The sequence below is a fragment of the Aristolochia californica genome, unplaced genomic scaffold (assembly GCF_029961685.1).
Source record: "Aristolochia californica isolate CCGP_79_NKW_82.1479 unplaced genomic scaffold, dmAriCali1.0.hap1 SCAF_9, whole genome shotgun sequence".
Taxonomy (NCBI): Eukaryota; Viridiplantae; Streptophyta; class Magnoliopsida; order Piperales; family Aristolochiaceae; genus Aristolochia; species Aristolochia californica.
The window spans coordinates 35,906,803-35,924,020 of NW_027182290.1; the positions used below are offsets into that span (position 1 = coordinate 35,906,803).

General features: G+C 38.4%; 4 protein-coding genes across 6 annotated transcripts; 3 read left to right on the forward strand and 1 right to left on the reverse strand.

Moving 5' to 3' along the window:
* The first annotated feature begins 1,535 nt into the window (after nt 1–1,535).
* LOC137940298 (serine/threonine protein phosphatase 2A 55 kDa regulatory subunit B beta isoform-like) lies at nt 1,536–6,107 on the forward strand. Its single transcript, XM_068785270.1, has 12 exons — nt 1,536–1,617; nt 1,727–1,750; nt 1,836–1,921; nt 2,061–2,152; nt 2,370–2,488; nt 3,015–3,138; nt 3,266–3,389; nt 3,835–3,903; nt 4,947–5,038; nt 5,160–5,237; nt 5,553–5,626; nt 5,725–6,107. The coding sequence occupies exons 1-12, from the start codon at nt 1,611–1,613 to the stop codon at nt 5,859–5,861; spliced, it is 1,026 nt and encodes a 341-aa protein (XP_068641371.1). The 5' UTR covers nt 1,536–1,610; the 3' UTR covers nt 5,862–6,107.
* Nucleotides 6,108–6,708: 601 nt separating this feature from the next.
* Nucleotides 6,709–7,497, forward strand: LOC137940301 (putative cytochrome c oxidase subunit 5C-4). 2 transcript variants are annotated; one of them, XM_068785277.1, is made up of 2 exons: nt 6,709–6,741; nt 7,262–7,497. In XM_068785277.1, exon 2 carries the CDS (start codon nt 7,275–7,277, stop codon nt 7,470–7,472), a length of 198 nt encoding a protein of 65 aa, XP_068641378.1. In that variant the 5' UTR covers nt 6,709–6,741; nt 7,262–7,274; the 3' UTR covers nt 7,473–7,497. The 2 variants fall into 2 exon arrangements, with proteins under 2 accessions (XP_068641378.1, XP_068641379.1); XM_068785278.1 differs by lacking the exon at nt 6,709–6,741 and adding an exon at nt 6,848–6,927.
* A 1,166-nt stretch (nt 7,498–8,663) lies between these two features.
* Nucleotides 8,664–12,190, forward strand: LOC137940889 (cysteine-rich receptor-like protein kinase 3). The gene is made up of 7 exons (XM_068786006.1): nt 8,664–9,438; nt 9,819–9,932; nt 10,019–10,158; nt 10,265–10,475; nt 10,577–10,811; nt 11,380–11,521; nt 11,620–12,190. Exons 1-7 carry the CDS (start codon nt 8,664–8,666, stop codon nt 11,941–11,943), a joined length of 1,941 nt encoding a protein of 646 aa, XP_068642107.1. The 3' UTR covers nt 11,944–12,190.
* A 497-nt stretch (nt 12,191–12,687) lies between these two features.
* On the reverse strand, nt 12,688–16,179 carry LOC137940296 (cysteine-rich receptor-like protein kinase 42). 2 transcript variants are annotated; one of them, XM_068785267.1, is made up of 8 exons: nt 16,027–16,179; nt 15,141–15,918; nt 14,735–14,848; nt 14,506–14,645; nt 14,204–14,414; nt 13,700–13,934; nt 13,463–13,607; nt 12,688–13,373 (listed from the first exon to the last, which is right to left on the reverse strand). In XM_068785267.1, the coding sequence occupies exons 2-8, from the start codon at nt 15,898–15,900 to the stop codon at nt 13,044–13,046; spliced, it is 1,935 nt and encodes a 644-aa protein (XP_068641368.1). In that variant the 5' UTR covers nt 15,901–15,918; nt 16,027–16,179; the 3' UTR covers nt 12,688–13,043. The 2 variants fall into 2 exon arrangements, with proteins under 2 accessions (XP_068641368.1, XP_068641367.1); XM_068785266.1 differs by having other exon boundaries at nt 15,141–16,179.
* Nucleotides 16,180–17,218: the final 1,039 nt, after the last annotated feature.

Genomic DNA, 17,218 nt, shown 5'->3' on the forward strand with positions numbered 1-17,218 from the left:
CCGTTATCTGCTGATTATTATTAGCTATGTGCATTAAAAATGAAGCAGAGCTATGGATATGCACTGGAGGGCTAGTTGTTTAAGAATCTGATTAAATTTGTTATATGACTACAAGCGATCTGTCATAAGTCAATAACCGTATTCGGTCACAAAAAGGATCGGTTTATTACCTAGAACTGAAAAGTAATTTAGAAAATAAAACTAAAACTGAAAATTACAACATAGGATTCATATTCAGATATTTAGTTAAATCAAACAGTGGATTAGTAGTTCACGTTCGGATTAAGTAAATGAGTTTCTAATTGCAGTTACTCTATGACATAATGGACACTACTTCAAACCAGGCAGATAAGGGAATAGGAAGCCGACTCAACGAAATTATGAGTTATAATAATTTTAAATTTAATGAAAATTTAAATTCTTGTCGTTCAGTTTTTGTTGTCTGGCCTTTTGGTTGTTCAATTTATGGAAATTGGCTGTTCAGATTTTAGCGACATGGTTTTCCTTTGCTTGTAATTGATGTGCACAATCTTCTGGAAAGGTGACTATTCTGTTTCCAACTGAGATTCCAGAAGGTTGGAAATTCCTAATATCATTATTCTTCTTTTAGATGAAGAGATATCTCTGTGCATTACCTGAGTTGTGGTTACATCCAACGCTGTAAATGTTTTGACCTATTGTAATTTTGGAGCATACATAACAATAGATGAATTTTTTTACATGGATTTGTCCTGTTTTCCATTTATAGTATATATAACAATAACTAAATTTTTTTTCATGGATTTGTTCTGTTTTCCATTTCTTTAAATTTCCGATTCCTTAAAAGATTGAGACAACACTGTATAAATTTTTACCTTGTAGTCTTTGTACCTTTTATTTCTCTTGAATGAAATGAGTGGAAACAAGAAAAGTGGATTTTTTGTTTGATGCATGAAAGGGCTCAGGTGTTGAGTAGTTGAGAGTGCATTTCTTCTCTGTTCTGTCATTTACATTTGTTTTGTTGCAACTATTCAAAAGCTGATTGTATTTGTTGGTTACTTGTAGTTGATATTATATCTGCTCTTGAGTTTGACAAAAGAGGTGAATATCTTGCCACTGGAGATCGTGAAGGTCGAGTAGTACTTTTTGAAAGGACAAACAGAAAGGATGTAAGAATCATTTGAAACGTAACAATCTTACTCTGTCCAAATTCTCAAACCATTTCGATATGCTTTATTTATTGATATTTTCTCTTTTGCTTTCTTCATCTTTGTATTGACTGGTAAGAGGCCAAGTTTCTAATGCTCCATTTTACTTATTGATTCTTGAAATCTTCTTAGTCTCTCTCACAAAAGAAGTTGGAGAGCTTGGATTATCAAGCCACTACACAGCCTGAATATCGCTACAAAACTGAGTTTCAGAGCCATGAGCCTGAGGCATGCTTTTATTTGATTTTATTTCAAATTTGGAGTCTACAATATGAATTGCTGATTGTGATTCATATTCCTTCTCCTATAGTTTGATTACCTGAAGAGTTTGGAAATAGAAGAAAAGATCAACAAATTACGATGGTGTCCTACCCCTAACAATGCTCTATTTATTCTTTCAGCAAATGACCGGACAATTAAACTATGGAAGGTAATGTGCTTATTTAGGTGAAAATTCAATATATAAGTTGTTTATTAAAGGGGATGTTTTGTTCATTTGAGATGCTGAATTTTTAATTTTGCCCGAATTGGAAATCCAGGTTTTAGAACAGAAAGTAAAGAAGGTAAAAGAAATGGATCCAAATCCATTTGTTTGTTCAGAAAATTCTCTTTTGGCTGAGAAGAGTTTCATTATGGAGCAAAATGCAGAAACTGTTCCTCATGGCTATCGCTTGGAGTGGACTCCTAAAAAGCCTAAAAATGTCCTTGCCTCATCTGTTGAACATATCCCAGTGGTAGTAGGCCTATTGGTGTTATGATACTCTTTTTTTGCTCCTTATTAGATTTTTGAAGTTAATAGGCAAAAGAGAATAATAGTTACTTTTCAAGGGTTTGGAGACTTATAGAAGTTGTTTATCTCTTTCACGTGACTAGATGGATAGACTTGAAGATAATGCTTCTGCAAGATGCAGGCGGGTGTATGCTCATGCCCATGATTTTAATATTAATTCCATCTCAAACAACAGGTAAAAGGACCCTTTATTATTCGCTTGTAGGAAAAAAACCGTCATGTGCAAAGCATGGCATAATTTGCTTGTTCATAGCTTTTTCTTTTTTCCTTCTTTCCCGTCTTAATAGTTAAATTCAATTACCATCATGTGTTGCTCATAGCAGTTTCAAAATTAATGCACTTAACTTTTAGGTTCTGATTTGACCTAATTTACTTTTGTGGGCTGGTTCAAGCGATGGCGAGACTTACATCTCTGCTGATGACCTGAGAATACACCTGTGGAACCTGGAAGTTAGTGATCAATGTTTTAACATTGTGGACATGAAACCATCTAACATGGAGGACCTCACTGGTAATTTAGTCTTCCGCAATGTCTTCAAAGTGCATGTAATGGACTATCACGCAGAATTCAAGTTTGAGGAGTTGGATCAATTAACAGCATGTTTAGCCAAATATAGTTCAAGAAGAAATCAAACATATAAATCTAACATGAACGCTAGCAAATGATAGTGCAGAATGGAGTGGAGTGCTCCTGTAGAAATTCTCAATATAGTTGGATAAGGCTTTGACAATGACTTGACAATGATAGGATGATATTGATTGTAGTTAAAATAGCTTAAACCAGCTTATGGGCATCACTATGCATAATGGTGCACAGAAAGTATTAAAATCAGTGAGGACTCTCACAATTAAAAAAATATCCCATGACATTTCATTTACACATCTATGTATGATGTTGATAAAAAGTCTTAACGTCAGTGAACGCTATCACATGTAAAACAATATCCCATGACATCTCATTTGCAAACAAATATTTTCTAATATTTTTAATTTTCTAATATTGCTTTACCTAATAATGTATTAAATTCTCCAAACAGAGGTGATAACATCAGCAGAGTTCCATCCACTCAGTTGTAATCTTCTAGCTTATGGCAGTTCAAGAGGATTTATTCGGCTGGTTGACATGCGAAAATCAGCACTCTGTGACCAACAAGCAAGGATGTGAGCTTGCCTTCTCCTGTACTATCCTTGTAAATTCCACTTGTGTTTTATCTTATATGCCAGATTCATGTAACTCTGTTCATGCAGTGAACGACACATGAACTTTCTAATTTAAAACATCACACAGATTACTAGATCGGGAAAACCATGGAAGTAGATCATTTTTCACTGAGATAATTGCCTCTATCTCTGACTTGAAGTTTTCAAGAGATGGAAGGCACGTTTTGAGTCGAGATTACATGAATCTAAAGGTATTATATATCTCACACAATTTATGAATCAGAAATAACTATGCTTTCTAGTGTAAATTCGTTTCATTTAATTTTGTTTTGGCACACACACCTAGCCTGGTTCTTCAAACATTCAAGTAATTCGTGTTGGCTTGTACCGTTACTTATCTTCTGCTCTTCCAGGAGATAATTTTTACCTGTCACTGTATTTTCCTGAGTAATAGATGCCGTGGTATTATATTTCCACGTTTCAATATCTTTAATTTCAATATCCATGAAAAAAAATTCCTTCAGTCTGGAACTGAAATTTGAATTTGATCATCACTGTACAGATATGCCTTCATTTTAAGTTAGTTGCAGTTTTGGTTTTAAACAAGAATAGCATTTTGAGCCATCTTTGTCTTATTAACAATTGCTTAACATAGTTTAGTCTCATTTTTACTCGAATAAAGTATCACTTTTGCAGCTATGGGACTTTCGCATGGATACTACTCCTGTTGCCACTTTTAAGATCCATGAGTACCTTCGCCCAAAGGTGAGATGACCTGTTTCCACCTGTAAAAGCAGAGTCTACAAGTCTTGGATAGGTGTATATAAATTTGCTTCTTCTTTTTTTTTTTGTTATTTTGAATATTTTGAAAGTGAGCATGGTTAAATGTGATGAAAAGATGCACAGTGAGTACCCTTGAAGATGTTAAATATTATTTTCGTTCACTTGCTTGTATTCTTTGAGATAAGAGGGTTTAACTTATCTCGTAGATGTCAATCAAATGCAGAGGAGAGGAGGATATCTTTTGGGTTGCCTGTTTGATTCGGAAAGGGCGATTAATGCTATTACTACACGGACTGTTTCGCCTTTTCACAACATGCGTCAGTTTAAAACAGAATGCAAACCTAACCCCAGCGGCCTATACCTGTCAACTCTGCTTATTTATGATCTTCACTTATCATCTTTTTTATGGGAAAGAAAGATGATATTTTTTCAAATGTATGAACTCAAGAATTAAATAGAGGCAGTCTAACTGATTTAAAACAAGTCTTAAGTCTGCCGTGACTTATTACCATGATTCTCACATCTTAAGAGCTGTCTCTGATCCACAGATCATCTTGCAACTCATCAAATTGTAATACTGTCCTATTGCTAATAGCATTGCTAATGCTTTGGCTAGGGAGAGAGTTACCTGGCAACATCACACTGTTGACAACTCCCTCCCCTTTAAATTTATCCTGGTTGAAATTTCCTGATTATAACATATTTGATGCCTTGTACTCGTCTCCTTTGGGAGCCCCACTATTAATCTAATGAATTCTATCTTCTCATTGTCATTAAAAAGAAGGTTACTTTTAGAACTGCTGATCTTGAGTTTTTCATATATTTTTTTTCTTCACTGAATGAACCCCATTGTTCTAGTGTTTACAGAGGTTCTGATTCTTTATCTTCCTTGTTAGTAATTATATGATTCAGTGGACCTTAAAATAGCAAATTAGCATGTGGTGAAGTTGACCAAGTATAGATGCTCTGCACTCTTTAGCCTACGGTAAATTAAAGTTTGACAGCATACAACATGGTATCTGCAGTTATGCGATTTATATAACCATGATTCAATTTTCGACAAATTTGAGTGCTGCCTCAGTGGAGATGGTCTTCAATTTGCAACTGGAACATATAGGTTCGTGCCTTAGAATGATGCAGCTTGATGATTCAACTGAGAGCATGATATGACTGTCTACCACTTAATAGTTTCAGTTGTTGACATAATACTTTACTGTGCTCTCTGTATAATGGTTTAGCAATCTTTTTCGCGTGTTCTTGCTTGACACTGGAAGTGAGGAAGGGCTTACGCTGGAAGCTAGCAAAAATCCCAACAGGTATGCCTCATATGCTGATATGCTCTTCCTAAAATAATGATACTGTCTGTGGTATATGGGCATTCACTTTTAGTCCTTAAAAATCATCCATATGGGGTGATCAGTCCAGGAAATAGCAGTACACTGGAAACATCTTAAAGAGGCTATTTGGAACTGCTAATGTTAAAAAATGTACAGCTATCAATCTTGGTGAAGTAGCAGGTTGACAGGTTATGAACCAACCTGTGCTCGTGGTAGAGCATTATTAATGAATCAGATATCCATTTTGTTATTCCACCTGACATGTACATTATCCAATTGCGATGTCAATGTTAGGAAGCAACCTCATGTGACAGTTCCAAAGGCTGCAAAATCACGTTCCAGTTTTGGACGTGCACACTCTCGCCAAGGTTGTATAATCTGCCAATATGCCTATACTTTCTTCCTGTTTATCTTGGTTAAACTTGGCACAGATTGAATCGATGACTGATAGGATCCTACTTTGCAGCACACCAAAGTTCATACTCCAGTAACAGTGAAATTCCTTGTGAGTTGAACTCCAAGTTGCTTCATTTAGCATGGCATCCAACAGAAAACTTGATTGCTTGTGCTTCTGCTAATAGTTTGTATTTGTACTACTCATAACACGTTAACCACAACTGAATCTCCAAGAGAAAGAAGTGTGGTGTGGAAGCTAGCTGACTTCATGGAGTAGTTCTCTGACTGATAATAGGCAACGAGGCCGTGGGAGATATCAGATGACTGTTGGTGGAGGGGTGCTCTGTTGTGCAAAATGGAAATGTTTGTAACCTCATTGAGGCCTTGCAACTAAACGTGGACGGGTGAAATTTTTGGGAATAATAATGGTTAAATTTTTTTATTTTTATTTTTCAAACATGCCCTTGAGAAAGCTTGAAAGCTGGTCAAGCGAAAAGTTGTGGTTTATACCTATTTTTTTATCTTTTTTGCCTTGTGTCATTTTGCATTTTAATATTTTGTAACAACAACTGGCAATGTACTGAATTGGGATTTGTGCAACTAAGGCCCGGCCGTCTTCAGTGCCACAGCTTCCAAATCCTTCAGACGGAATCAGGGCTCAAGGAACCCTCAAAAGGATATTAGAGGGAATGCCTTCCACCAAAATTTTCACGTTTTAGAGGAAAGAAAAAAATAAAAATTTGATTATTATTATTTAAAAATAATAAAAATAAAATAATGATCAAATTCTCCTTTAAATTTATTTTTTAGAATAATAATAATTACCTGTTTTTTCCCCTTCTTTTCGATGGGTTCCGAACAGACAAAACAAAGACGAGAAATCTAAATCGAGTTAATCAATTGAGAGGCCTTAACGCGAGATTTCTAGAAAAGTCGACACGTGTGAATAAGCGCTTTTATGCGCAACACGTGTACTTCTGACAAGTAACATCAATCCAGCGGTTGTCCTTCTCTCTTCCTCTTCGCTGCTTTCCCAGCGCCTGTGCTTCCAAAGGTTCCAATATCTCGGCGAATTGAAGCCTGAAAGGTACGTAAATCTTAGTCCCTGCTTACTCAACTACTATGATTTCAACTTAATATGTTCCGTGTTTTTCATTCATTGACATCTGTTCTGAAAGAGTCGAAAATGGTTTACCGGAGAACTTCCTTCTGTTCGGCACCGAGAGAAAGATACAGACATGGAGTCCTTGTATTGAAGCCTAGGATGGAGCAGGTTCGAGCCTTCGAGGGAACTTATTATGTGAACATTTTAGCTTCCATCATAGAACTTTTTTAAAGAGTTTTTGAGTGTTCTTGTCTGTGCCTCGACTACTGAATTCGACGTGTTAGAGATGTTTGGTTTATTGACTTTGGGAATTTGCCAGGGAGTTTGCTTGAGATGTCTGTTCTTGGTTCCTCTACTTTGATTCTCTTACATGGTTATACATGTTTTCTGCATTGAAATACCAAATCTTTCTCATCCTTATGCTTTCATTCAGTTCTTTTTACCCTTTACAATGCTTCCCTGTTTGGAAATTAATAGAGGACCGGTGCTTTTGATTTAATAGTGTCAGAGAGAAGATGGGTGCCCACAAGGTGGCCGTGAATGCAGCCAAGGGAGATCCTAACTTAGTGAAGGAGATTATATATGGCATAACTCTTGGCCTCGCGGCTGGAGGTTTATGGAAAATGCATCATTGGAACACCCAAAGGAGAACCAAGGAATCCTATGACATGCTAGAGAAGGGTGAGATCAGCGTAGTTGTAGAAGAAGAGTAGTTTAATTTTTCTTGTTTTGTTTTCTCTTGTTCAAGTTAGATGTTCTTCTGAATGTGCCTGTATATCGTCATCATCAGAACGTATAATTCAGAAAAAAAGGGACTTGTTTTATGGGTAAGTGAGAAAAACGGACCAAATGTAACCATTTCGTTTTCCTTAATAATTTAAATGATCGTGAAGCGTGGGTGACATTTCTTATCTGTGTTTTGCGTTGTTCTTCCGTTTCTTCATTTGGACGTTCTAATGGCACCATGATGATGCCACTTATTATAGAAATAAACGAGATCCTGAAAGTCATTCCTTCGCTTCAGAGGTCAAAGGAAACGCATAAGATTAGATAGAAAATTGTCTGAAAAAGTAGGAATTATTCTGTGACTCTCGTTTTCTTCCTTGGCTCTACCTCGTTGAACGGCGGATAAATTTCGCAATGGAACGTCTGTTTATGCAATCCAGAAGCGACTGCAACAATGCAAGATTGACGTTTATTCAACGTTTGGTGCGAAACATGCGAAAATCCAGTTGGTGCGAAAACAGCATAGATTTGAACTCGGGCTCCCAACGAGTCGGTCGGATCGTCTGGACTCGGGCGAGTAACTCAGAATCTCACACACTGGACGGATGAACTCCAGGATGTCAGGTTCCAGAAGGAGACTCCGTGTCAGAAAATGAAAATCAATTTTACGACGTTAGACAGTCAGAGTCGGCCCAGGTAGACTCTTGGAGAGCAATCCAAGAAGATAACGTGTAGAGCACATAAAATCTGTGTTTACTTCATTCATGGACGAGACTTTGAAGTTTGAAGCATCCATTTCAGAGTAATCAATTACCGGCTTCCGCGAGGCTCAGAATCCCCTGTAGATGACTAAAAAATATTACACCTCCCCACGAACAGCTCGTTTTTGGTCAAGGAGAAAAAATCTCTTCCTTCTCGCTTCAGTGACATCGCATTCCTTTTGTCTCTTTAGTCTGGAGCCAGGCGATCTCTTGACCGCTACAGGCTCTCGCCTCAAGCATCCTTCTTCAAAATATATTTTTTTCACATCCAGAATAGAATTCCAGAATACAAACTCGTTTTTTTGCTAGATTTTGCTTTCGTTGTTCCTCGTGCTGTTGTGTGTCTTTCGTAATCGATTCTTTTCCCCAGCTCGTAAAACTGTTAAAATCCCTTCAAAGCTTTCTTTCTCATATGAGATGTCTTCTTGTGAGGTATCTTTCTTCCTTATCTCCTTCTTTCTTTTCGTTGCAACTCCTTCTGTGTCAGACCCAAGAATCTCAACAGCTGCTATGATCTGCTCCAACCGCACAGCCTCGACTTCTGATCGTCAAACTTTCGTCTCCAACTTTCTCGCAGCCATGGATGCAGTTACGCCTCAAATATCCTCCCAACGTTTTGCCAAAGTCATTGAAGGCTCGCGGAACGCGACGGTTTACGCCTTTGGGCAGTGCATGGCTGATCTTTCTCAGACTGATTGTGACCTCTGTTTTGCCTTGTGCAAGACCCAAATACTCAAATGCGTTCCTTTCCAAAAAGCCACTCGAGGTGGTCGAAATTTCCTCGACGGCTGTTATTTAAGATATGACGATTATGAATTCTTCGAGGAGGCAGTAAGCGCTGATGATAAGACTGTTTGCGGAGAGACAGATGTGAGTAGGAGTCCGTCTGATTTCAGAGCAAGTGCTATTAAGTTACTGAGGAATTTGACTATTCAGGCCCCAAAGAATAGTGGATTTTATACGGCTTTTATTGATGGAGCGAATCCGAATTCAACAGTATATGGATTGGCTCAATGTTGGGAATCTGTCAATCAGAGTTCTTGTAGGACATGCTTGGACAAGGCTGTATCAAATATCACTTCCTGCCTTCCAATGGAAGAAGGGAGAGTGTTGAACTCTGGGTGTTACTTGAGATATTCTACTCAGAATTTTTACAACAATTCAGGGTCGGATGATCGTAGTGGAGGTGGAGGTGAGTAGCTTTTCTTCATCCATTTCTTTGTCTTTCTTTCATAATCTAGTTATCAGCCTCTTCAACATTTGAAGATTAGTCCAGAATGGTGAACAACTAAATTTTCATCTTCTTCCAGTTAAGAGATTTTTTGTTTAAAAGCTGCAATATTGGCTACATTATTTGAAAGTGCAGACAAGATTTTTATCTTTAGTTTCGTGCTCCTAATTAATTTTTACGTCTCTAAGTATCAGGCCAAACAGTGCGAAACTACTGGTGACCACCAAAAATGGACGAGGCAGTTGTTTTTCCAGTCCTGTTTATATTTTTAAGCTGGAAATGTCAATTAACTTGCAATGATTTTTTTAAGAAATTGAATGTGTTTTCATGTGGCTCTCTAGGGCAACGACACCTTGTTGTCATTCTTGCTGTGTGCTTATCTGTGATTGCATCTTTGATGGTTGCTGCATTAGTTCTGTTTTTTGGGAGAAAGGAATTCTCAAGGAGAAGGAAAGGTGAGACTGTATTCAAGATTAAAAAAATTTCAAATTGGGTTTATCTTTAAAGAATGGTGTTTCACTTAAGTTCTTATCGATTTCAGAACGGAAGCAACTGGGTGCTTTAGCAACCATTGTGAACAAGTCTGAACTTAGCTTCAAGTATGAAACTCTAGAAAAGGCAACAAATTACTTCCATAGTTCAAATAAACTTGGTCAAGGTGGATCAGGTTCAGTCTACAAGGTTTTTCTTTCACTTTTAAATCTCAATAATGCAATCTGAAGAGCACTTTTTTCTTGACTTAATGTTTTCACTGTAACCATATCTTGTATTTTTGTAACCGATGCAGGGGATACCATCTGATGGTAGAGAGGTTGCAATAAAGAGGTTGTTCTTTAATACAAGACAATGGGTGGATGAATTCTTTAACGAAGTTAACTTGGTTAGCAGAATTGAGCACAAAAATCTTGTTAAACTTTTAGGTTGCAGCATCACTGGTCCAGAGAGCATTCTCATTTATGAATATGTACCTAACAGAAGTCTCCATCAACATCTATTTGGTTAGTTCTCTTTCACAAGCACATTTTAAAAATTCATTGTGACTTCTCAAAAGAAGATTTGTCTTTGTCTTTTTAATATATTTTATTTTTCTTGATAACAGATAGAATAGATGCCCCATCTCTAAGCTGGGAAATTAGATATAATATAATCGTGGGGACTGCAGAAGGCTTGGCTTATCTTCATGAGGAATCGGGACACAGGATTATTCACAGGGATATAAAGTTGGGAAATGTACTGCTTGATGATAATTTCACAGCCAAAATTGCTGATTTTGGGCTTGCACGATTTTTCCCAGAGGATAAGACTCACATCAGCACTGGGATAGCAGGCACACTGTAAGTTCCTTCATGAATTAGTTCAAATCCAGTGCCATTGATCATTTTCTAGTCATACTCTTCATTATGGAGGAATGACTGACTGCAATCAGTTCTGCTATGGTTTTTGGAATAGCTTTGTGTCCTAGGCTCTTCGCACGGATTCCCCCTTAATCAATTTGGAGAGCTATATGAATCCCATAAGTGCAGATTTTTATTGTCCAGAGTTTTAAGCTCTTTCATTTTCACTAAAGAATTGGTGCAAAACGACTTGAACCGTACAAATTTGAGGGCGTACTTGCTGACTAGGCTTCAGCATGTATCTTACTGTGATTGATTAAAGCTTGACTTGCCTAAATGAGGTTTTTTCTGAATCATTCAGGTTTAGGCACTAGATAGACCTGATGAAGTCAAGAATCTCATCAATAGTGTTGTAGAATGAACCTCCACTTGGTCATTCACTTTAACATCTATTAATCAAAACATCTTTCCCCTTTTTTTAAAAAGAGTGGATATTCATAAAAGAACTATCGTTTTGCTCCGTTGAATATTTATTGGCTGGTATAATGTTACAATGTTCTTTTTGCAGAGGTTACATGGCTCCTGAGTACCTTGTTCGTGGAAAGCTAACTGAGAAAGTAGACATTTATAGCTTTGGTGTGCTCTTGATTGAAATAATTTGCAGGAGGAGGAATTCTTACCCTCAAGAATTTTCACACGTTCTGCATATTGTAATACTCTTTTCTCCTCTGATGTTTTCTTTCTACAAGTCGATCTAACAAATTGAATTCATCTCAGTAGAGCTTATTCTTTCCAACATTTTTCTTAGGTTTGGAACCATCACATGTCAAACAGACTTCCAGAAGCTGTGGATCCCACTTTGGAAGGCAATTTTCCCCATGAAGAAGCCACACGAGTGCTCCAAATTGGGCTTCTTTGTGTTCAAGCCTCAGCAGAATTACGACCTTCCATGTCAATGATCGTCAAAATGCTGAAGGATAATCTTACTATTCCATCAGCAACTCAGCCGCCTTTTCTCAATGCTAATTCTGGAATTTCACATTTAGAAGGTGAAAAGTCTCATTCCCAGCCTGGGTCACTCACCCAATCTTCAGGAAATAGCAAGACAGTGAGCTTGGTTGATCCCAGATAGTCCCTCAGTGAATTTCAAGGAATGAACTTGCACACTGCACCAGGTTTCATGGCTTTCACCTAATTGGACCTGTCAGGCTGTTATAGCGGGAGCTTGAGTTCTATTTCTCTCCAGCCAGCTGACTTTTAGGGTGAAGAGGTATATAAATTACCCTGTGCAATCTCTGAATCACCTTTGCTCTTAAGAGGCCTTCCTACTGAATCACCTGCAAGGTCCTTGTTACTTTTATTCATCCGTAATCACCTCATGTGAGGGTCTCTTCTCTTTCACAGTATGGTTTTGACTAGGCGAGGCTGGAATTCTTCTCAGCCAAAACAGAGTTCTCATCTCGAAATTTTGTAACCAAGCTTATCAAATTGTATTGACATTAAGATCTTGTAGATATGTATATTAACTGTGGACATCCATCTGGGTATGTTTCACTAGCCTGCAATTTTGGCCTTTAACCTTTGAGATGATTATCTTCTTATGATGAGATAAAACGTATCTTACTTCCTAAACATCAAGATTAGGGACAGTTATTATGCAAAGCTTTTTCAGGTTTTTATCTGAGGGGAGGTTGCAGACCTCTCGAGCTTTGATTCTTCTTCACATGTTTGAATGCATCCGTCTTCTGCTTGCAGTTCCTACTGTCCCAAGATATGAACTCTGTTTTGGAGCCTTTTTGTTTCGTTAGTTCATGAGGACTGATTTTGATAAGTCGTGTTAAATAGTTAATCCATGACAATCATGAGTATACTTGCTTAAGCTGGTCTGGGTAAAAAATGGCAGCTAAATCAATAAACACTGTAACTACAAGAACAGAATGGAAAAGAACAGTGATGTCACGTTGGTTAATTGGTTATCTCAGTGGAGATCAATCTTCTTGCCTCAAATCTCAAACAGTTCCTGCTTGTTTGGAAATCCAAATGTGTCTTCAATTCCTTCCATGGATTCTGTAACTTCTTTGCAGTAGTAACTTCAAGCTCCCACAGATCTTCGTGGGTGGAGGTGAATTACAAAAGATATGCATGTGTTTGCTGAAGGCTTCAAATGCTCGATTTGCAACCCAGAAAAAATAAACTCTAATGCTCATTTGACATTGCATGTATCTTTTGAGCTTATTTCTGTCTTGGTTCCCTTGCATCAACTGTTCTCTCCCAGGAAGTAGCCTGTGATGAAGAATTTAGAGAATGTGAAGACAAAGTTGGTGTGTCTGGGTCCAGAACGCTAGCATTCAAAAATGGAGGTTGCTTGGGTGCAGGAATGGTAGTATCTTCACTGGTTAACATGTTAACCACTTCATACATAGAAGGTCTCAAAGAAACTAAAGCCTGAGTGCACAGAAGCCCAATTTGTAGGACATCCCTTGCTCGTTTTTCAGGAAAATTGCCATTCAACCTTGGATCAACAGATTCTGTCAAGTTATTGGACCTGTAATTCTTCCAAACCTGTAATCACGCAAGAACGAAACCATAATGAGATAAAGAATGAAACGAAGTATTACATTGCCGTTATCAAATTGCAAGTGAGAACTCACTGTGCTTAAAATGGAACCAGTTTCTTGTGCATAAACGGTGTTCTTCCTGCCACATGTAATCTCGAGAATTAGAACACCAAAACTATAAACATCAGCTTTATCTGTTAGTTGCCCTCGAACAAGATACTCAGGAGCCATGTAACCCCTGAAATCAAAGACAAAAGGAGTAAAAAAACAAGAAAACCCTAAACCCTAAACCCTGAACTACCAGTCTTAATCATGGAAGATATTCCTTACAATGTTCCAGCTATTCCGGTGCTAAGATGGGTTTTGTCAGCTGAAAAGCCTCGAACCAGTCCGAAGTCGGCAATCTTTGGGTTGAGATTCTCATCCAGAAGAATATTACTGCTTTTTATATCTCTGTGAATTATTCTTGTTTTGACACCACTATGAAGGTATGCAAGTCCCTCAGCTATACCGACTATTATGTCAAGCCTCTGCTGCCAGCTTAGAAACTGGGACTTTCCCTTGTCTGCATTCAGGATAAGTGTGGATACTAGAGTCACTAACTTTATCAATTCAGATCAGCTTATCAAAACAGAGAAAATACGCCTATCATTGATGTCTAAAATCTCAAAATGGGCTTGCCTCTAAGAAATCAAAACAGAAAATAGTTTTTGAATTTAGAGTCTAGATAGTCTTATTCAACAGTTAGCCCAGAAAACATAACAGCTGCTTCTTCAGTTTCTTGCTTAGATAATGAAAATTTGCATGATCAGCAAAAGATCTAGGTGACCTTACCAAAGAGCATATGATCAAGGCTCTTGTTGGGCACATATTCATAAATGAGAAGACTTTCAGGGCCTTCAATGCTACAACCCAAAAGCTTTACAAGGTTTCTGTGTTCAACTCCACTGATCAGGTTCACTTCATTAAAGAACTCTTCCACCCACTGTGTAGTATTAAAAAATAATCTCTTGACAGCAACTACTGTCCCATCCGAGAGAGTTCCCTGCCAGAAAAATAAATAAATAAATCCATATCTCCAATTTCTAGCTGGAAATTGTTCAGTTACAGTAGGAAAGAGAGCCACGCAGAGTTACCTTATAGACAGAACCAGACCCTCCTTGGCCTAGTTTCCGTGAGGCATCAAAATAGTTTGTTGCCTTTTCAAGTGTTTCATATTTGAAGTTGAGACTAGAATGAATCACAACAGAGGAGAGCTTCCCCAGGCGCTTTAACTCTGCAAAAATGGAAAAATTAAGGTGACTCAGGAAGTTTACAGATGTCGGGCATTGAAGAAAATTCTACATAGCTTTGTTATCGGAATACCTTTTCTCTTCTTTGCTATTCTTCTATAGCCAACACAAGCACCACAAATAGAAAGCAGAGTGATGATAGTTACGGACGTAACAACTGCAACTATAACTCCTACTTTGGGAGTTCCTGAAACATTAATTAAAAAACAAAGTTACAATACATGGAAGATCTCAGACCTTTCGGCACATAAAGGAAGTAGGATCCTTGAACAGACAGAAAGAAGATCCAGATAATATATGCGCAGAAACACCCATTGCAGTCGATACAGCGTAAGCAACAAAAAAATCTTTTTCGTTTATAAGAGGACAGCAGAAAAAGCCTCCTCGCTGTAAAACCAGAGAGATGCTGCAAAGTGGAGCGAAACGATGACAATGATACGAAAATAGAAGCCAAAGACGTCGGAGAAGCATGCACATACCATGCTTGTCGTCCTGATTGTCTTGCACTGCCTCTGGTAACTTTTCTGTTGAATACCTCATGTAACAACCAGCATTGAGGACCCTCGCTTCTGTTCTAGGAAAACATCCCTTTATATCTTTCCCTGCATTCGTCAAGCATTCTCTGCAACCTTTAATGTCCAGACTCTTCCAACACTGAGCCATCCCATAAAGGCTGTTTCCCGATTCACCTTTTTTCTCTACCATAGCAAACCCGCCATTTTGAACTGCCGTTGTAGTTGCTAACGCAGTTACGTTCACCAGATTGGTCCATAGCTCTCCTAGCTTCTCTCCGCCCACCATTTCAGTCTCGCCGCAGATGCTCTTGTCATTCACTTTGTCTTCGAATTCTTCATAGAAGCTGTAATTGTCGTAGCGGAGGAAGCAACCGTCCAGAAAAAATCGCGCCGAAGTGGAAGGGAGGCATCTGGGTAGTCTTGTTCGGCATTCGGCGAAACAGAGGAGGCAATCCATGTGAGAGAGATGGTCGAAGCATTGGGCCAGCCCGTAAACTGGAGACGGAGAAGTCTGTCCGACGGCGTGGTCTCCCCAACCTTTGGAACCCACGAGGCCGGAGAGAGCTTCCATGTCGGCAACGAAGTTCTGAATGAGAACGCCGCCGTCGGCAGCTCGGGAACGTCCGCAGATGGTACTCCCATTGAAGGTTGCGGTTTCGGAGAGAGACAGGGAGAGCATTACTGAGAAGAAGACGAGTGCTGAAACCCGGTACGGACGATGCATTGAATTGGGTTCCGCTATCTAATCAAACAGAGAAGAGAAAAAGCAGGACAATTAGATTCTTGGAACAAGCAAAGATAATTTCGGAGTGGGGAGATAGATTGCCTCAGAAAACTGGCTCGCGTTTACCCAATTCTTGCAGTACTTTCTCTCCCAAGTCTCGATGATCCTGAAGATGCATTCAAATCTCAATCCGTCTTAGACAAACTTTTCACATTTTTTCTCCTTTTTATTGAATTCATAACGGGATCGAACAAGGAAAGGACTGCAATCTGGGTCCAATCCGTTCCGTATGTGGAGGCCAAGAGAATGTACAGTGCAAGCGATTCCCACAGTCAATCTTCATAATCACACTGATCGATTCCTTCTGGTTGGATGTCATTTTCGTTGAATCCGTTCTGGGTTCTGCAAACAGAAACGAAAATTTATTTTTGTTTTCAACCGAAGGGTAATTCCAATTGACACGCTGTAGACTTTTGGAAACTGGAAATAAAAAAATGAAATTTCCAGATTTGTAGCCGTCTTTGCTTACTTCCGAAGAAGCCGAGATGAAGCGCCTGTCGCAGTGTTGTCGCTGGTCGGACTTTCAACTCCTTCCAACCACCACCACCGCGATTGATGGCCATTAAAAAGAATCTTCTGAATATGATATAACTAAATTTGATCATCGACATTTATATTTTGATGACCATGCTGCATGCTTGTTCCAGCATTGACTCTTGATTATTATGTAAAAAAATTTAAAATTAGATAAGGGGTTTTAAAATTTGACTTCGTAAAGAATGGTTCAATTTCGAATACTAATATTTTCCAAAAACGACCGATTCATCTTCTCAGCTGTCGCCATGGAAGGAATTGGGACTGCTTGTCCTTAGAGGTGATCGTCATCATAGTTTCTAGAACACTCAATTGAAGAAATTTTTGTTCACCAAAGTGAAACCATAGTCTCAATTAGCCATCATGGAGTCGTTGTAATGCAGGACCATCCATTGTCTTTGAATCTTTTTATTACAATTTTCAAACATTAAAATATCAAGAGAGATAAAATGTCTTTGAATCTTTTTTATTACAATTCCAAATGCATATATCTTCAAATAAAAACGGTTTACTTGGATGTGGATCCAAGAGATATATCAAAGAAGCACAAATCTGTGTGCATTTATTAGGAGCACTTTGGATAAATTTGGCATTACATGTTTTTGTCAAACCGTCCAGCCATCTAACCAGGTCCCATGCCACAAAGGAAGCTGACATTTGGGATAAGAGGTCCAAGGTAGTGGGTGAGCCACATGGCGGCAGGCTTGGCACTCTCCAAGGGATT